Genomic DNA, 5,199 nt, shown 5'->3' with positions numbered 1-5,199 from the left:
GATGCTGAATGTGTGTCTCGTCGTGTGCCATCACTATAAGGGATTAGAGTATACTAAGCTTTACACATTATATAGGCTACACTAACGTCACATTTAGGCGGTTTCTTTAACTATTATACGTGATGTACGTTTTCTGGGGGGTGGTTAATGAAAGTGTTCCAAAACGTGACATTAATTTCTTGATGATCTAATACATTTTTTCCCCTTACGAAACAAATGTTATAGATCACTCAGAAAACGTATAAAGTAATACACTATCACAGACCAGCAATACATTTGCGGTCATATTAGTATCTTTATTAAAACAGTATTTTTTTTATATACAGTATTTCTAGAATAATACAGAAGAATTCTAATCGCGCACACCGAAATCTATAAGTCAACTTCTATTAGGCCTAACATTGGTTAAGCCTTTATTAAGTACGGCCTATATTTGATAATGAGATAAATTAACACTGTAATTTGTGTACGTTTGTTGCTTTAGTTTAGTTAGGGCTAAACATTGTCGTACTTAATACTCTCAATAAGTAAACTTGTAATGTTATTATACGACCTAACGTTAGACTTTTTTAAAAGCTTTGATAAGCTTTTACTATGTTGCTGTACAAAATGACTACTAAAGTATACTTACATCCAATTTCTTTTTTTTTACATCCGTTGAAATAAAGTGCATGTGTATTTTCAGGACAGACAAAAACTGAATATTACTATAATAGCTTCTTTGTAGGTAAGGTGTAAAGCTGCTAGTGTGTAGCCTGTAATGGTTGCATAGTCTTCACAGTGGGACGAATTGTTTATTTCGAAGTATATAATTATAATATTTAGTATTTTCAACCTTAATGATACCTTATACGACACGCGGGGTGAACGATCCGGTCAAGGAATCCTAAAGCCCAGGTATAACCATCCTTAATAATAGAACTGCTGACCAGAAGGAAGGTAAACAGCCAGCAGCATTGGTCGCCTATGTGGATATTTTTAATACAACAGAGGGACTGACTATTATGACTATAACGCCACAACATCTGGAAGTGCGGAACGTACTCAGCTGAATATCGTGCCTCAAACCTTGGACCTTTCGATCCACTAACCACTTGGTCATACCTAGCTCTACATAGTATTCAATCGTTATACTTGTGCTGTATATAATGAAAAGGGGAGTCTCATCATTTAGACAATATGTACGGTTTATCCAACACACGAAATACCATGATAAAGTTTATCATAAGACATCTCCATTCCAAAATATTAACCGAAAAACGAAAGAAAAAATTTGGGGCTAAATTATAACCTAAACTTTAATACAGTTATAGTAGATTTGTGATGTATGAGTTCTGACGGTGAGTAATGTTAGCACAGCAACAGTAATATGATATCATAGAGGTGAAAGTATCCGACTTCTTGTGTCTGTTCTCAGTATAAATACCAATTACTTAAAGTTATAAGAATCAAGTATCATCTTAGCTTAGATTTCACTTCAGTCCATGGTCCAGTTCCGTAGTTCGTTAAATTTAGGTTGAAAACGGAGACAATTGAGGGAGTAATCCTCTATTAATTCAGCTCATAGCTTTAAACTCTTATCTGTATGGCTCAGCTCCCATACCAAGAGGGCTAAAACGCCTCTGGAAGACTACCGAGGCATTACGGGGGTCAAAGAATAGGTTTTCAAGATTGATGAGCTCGAATCTAACATCGGATTTTGTATTTCTGCTTCCCCTCATGATCCCGGGAGTTCCATATTTGAATTTTGAAATTGTGTTTATATCCCCACTTTCAAGGCAGCTGGTCCAAACACTCAGATATTATGCGAGTGTCCTAACCGTTTTTTCTTCTTCTCGTAACCCTCCCTTATGGCAACTATAGAAGTATAATGGAGGAGCTTGATCGGTACATTGGGGCTTCTGTAGATCAGGAGGAAGCTTTTGAACACTGCAGCTGAGCTCGAGCATTTTATGTTAGTTTGACCAATATATACATTTAATTGTAATGATACCATGTCACAATGTGTATTTTCTCTAATACAGTGCGTAAACACAAAATGAAGTTGGAAAATTTGTTTCGCGTATCTTTATATGAAATTAAAAGAAACGACTTGTATTCATTCATAGAATGTTTGTTGTTATCCGCAGAACCGTATGCAGGAAAGCTTAAAACTTTTTGACTCCATTTGCAACAATAAATGGTTTACCGACACCTCTATTATCCTCTTCCTGAACAAGAAAGATCTCTTTGAGGAGAAGATTAAGAAATCTCCTCTTACCATCTGCTTTCCAGAGTACACAGGTAAGTTTATAAACAGGTTGTTTGAAATCTCAGATTATGGAGCTCTTACATTTCCTGATTGGAATTTTCCATAGTCGAATAATTATTAATAATAATAATAATTAATAAAATGAAAATATAGTTAAAAGAATGGTGGGTTTTGTTTAACGGTTGATAACTTTGAGACAAATTTTCCAGATAGCCATGTCCTATTATCAGTATTAGTGGTGCTATATATGCTTGAAGTGTCCGAAATGTAATTACGTGCTAGGTAGTTGAAACTGTGAACATTCAAAATAAATTATCTTCTTTCAGTGCATTAGTACAAATTTAAAATTATTAGAAAAACCTTGAAAGATTTTTATAACTTTAAGTTTATTATTTTGTGAGAAATTCTTCAGTTGATGTACACCTCTACACCTTCATTGTTTGTTTATGATTTCAATTGTCGAGAAACTTTCTCAATAGATGGCGCTTTAAAAGTTCACTGTCTCAAATGATTTTAATAATTTACGGAATTTATTATAGAATTTTATAGAATGTAGTTATGGCACTTACCAAACTGGTAATAATGGTACATAGCGTTAAAGGTCTGGAAAGTAGACATTGTACAGTGAAACTGCACATTAACGTAAGTACTGAAAGAAAATGTACCGGTTGTTTTATACACTGCTTTTGTTTTCCAGATTATCATTATCATTTTAGTAGCTCGCTAGATGGCAGCACGATTACATTTCTCTGATATTTATATTAGATACACGGTTTCAGTAAAAAAACTATGCCAACATTTAAAAATACCGTGTACAGAAATGAAACATAATAGCTTAATTAATGTATTCTTATTTCGCTAAATTTTACTGCCTTCAACGGGTTTTATTAAAATCATTTTATTTACTAACTTCTGATCGAAGCAGAATAATTGCATAGATCAGAGCTAAAAGCACACACATCCCCAGGGTGGTTCAACGGAAAATCTGAGGGTTTATAACGCAAAAATCGGGTTTTGGTACCCATGGTTGGCAGAGTACAGATAGCCAATTGTATAGTCTTGAGCTTAAATTTGAACAAACTGAACTAAAAATTAACCCATTGATGAATATAGCTAATTTAATACACTATCATTATTCTTTAAATTAAGCACAACGTTAAAAATGCACAATAAGAACTTTATTTATTTTTTCTGCACAAGTTGCCTTGATTGAATTATCGTTAATCTCCTTAATCAAAATTTTCCTGTATAATTTTTAAGTTATAAGTTAGTTACTAACGTAATTATAAATTCATATATCTTGATCTTAGTAGCGGTAAATGTGAAAACTTAAACATGGTTTATGATATTTAATTTCAGTTACACTGTAGAGATTTCTCACTGAAGTTATTCATAACTTTGTGTAAGTATATGCAAATTCTGATCATATATTGTTATGTAGATTTAAACATAGTAATAGTGGAAATTCAAACATTAATTTATTAGAAAGAAAGGGTTCGTACAGAATATAATAATAATAACACGATAATGTTTAAGATATGTCAAAGATTAATACACTTCAATAATTTCAAACTATAAATACAAATCAGCGCTTGTTACCTGTTACTTTTTCACGTATAGAACACAACATTGCACAAACTTATTACGTTGCCAAAAGTACTGGAACAGACCACCCAGTTAGTAATGGTCTTGTCCCCCCCATTGATTTTGCATCTGAATTCCATGAGGTATTGCTGTGTGAGCTTTATGAAAATATGCATCTTCAATGGACAGCTAGTTGGGGTTCAGATTCCACTAGGAAAAAATTTCACGAGACTTTAAACAGGAAATGTTACTGGGTGCAGCATCGGTAGTCAGGAGCTCGCGAGACTGTACAGTCTCGTGAGCTCCTGAATACCAACGCTGCATCCAGTAACACTTCCTCTTTGAAGTCTCGTGAGCTCCTGAATACCAATGCTACATCCAATAAGATTTCTTCTTTACAGTCTCGTGAGCTCCTGAATACCAATGCTACATCCAGTACGATTTCTTCTTTACAGTTTCGTGAGCTCCTGAATACAATTTCTGCATCCAATAAGATTTCTTCTTTACAGTCTCGTGAGCTCCTGACTACCGATGCTACATCCAATAAGATTTCTTCTGTAAAGAAGAAATCTTATTGGATGCAGCGTTGGTAGTCAGGAATTCGAGGGACTTCAAAGAGGAAATGCTATCGAATGCAGCGTTGGTAATCAGAAACTTACGAGACTTTAAAGAGACAATGTTATTGGATTCAGCGTTGGTAATCAGAAACTTACGAGACTTTAAACAGGAAATGCTATTGGATTCAGCATCGGTAGTCAGGAGCTAATGGGACCTCAAAGAGGAAAATGTCATCCGATATAGTTTGCTTGTTTTTAGTTAAGAACTAAGCTATACAATGGGCTATTTGTGCTCTGCTACCACGGGTATCGAAATCCGGTTTCTAGTGTTGTAACTTCGCAGACATACCGCATTTGATGCAATAACGGTAGTCAGGAGCTCATAGGACTTCAGAGGGAAGTGTTATTTCATTGAAACAACACAGACAAGACACGTTTAATAAAAAAACAAACCCAAAAATCACTCCACAAAATAAAGGAACCTAAGTAATTGCACTATCCCATATATAGAAAATATTAGCCTACCTATATTAGAAACTTGGAAATAAACAAGCACATTATTATAAGACTAGACTTATTTTCACCCATGGAATGAAAATTAAATACATATTAAGAAAATTATATAACGAACCCACCCCATCAGGAAACATTTACAAAATAAAATGTAACAATTGCCCAGTTTTCATTAGGTGAAACAAGACGTAACTCGAACATCAAGTTAAAATAACACCAGCCCCCCCCCCACACACCCTCCCAAGTTCATGAACATATGAACAACAACAAAAAAATACGGTTTTTCTGAACAGT

At 34.4% G+C, this 5,199-nt stretch overlaps 1 protein-coding gene across 1 annotated transcript in view; it reads left to right on the top strand.

The window, feature by feature from the left end:
• LOC106464666 (guanine nucleotide-binding protein G(o) subunit alpha-like) overlaps positions 1 to 5,199 on the top strand; it is a 31,488-nt gene that overhangs the window by 23,204 nt on the left and 3,085 nt on the right. Inside the window, exon 6 of the mRNA XM_013924825.2 lies at positions 2,130 to 2,283. Within this exon, the coding sequence (XP_013780279.1) occupies positions 2,130 to 2,283 (154 nt within the window). The remainder of the gene's footprint in view (positions 1 to 2,129; positions 2,284 to 5,199) is intronic.

Source organism: Limulus polyphemus, unplaced genomic scaffold, assembly GCF_000517525.1.
Source record: "Limulus polyphemus unplaced genomic scaffold, Limulus_polyphemus-2.1.2 Scaffold1713, whole genome shotgun sequence".
Lineage (NCBI taxonomy): Eukaryota > Metazoa > Arthropoda > Merostomata > Xiphosura > Limulidae > Limulus > Limulus polyphemus.
The sequence above is the reverse complement of the archived record's forward strand: the minus strand, read 5'-3'. Positions and strand labels throughout refer to the sequence as shown.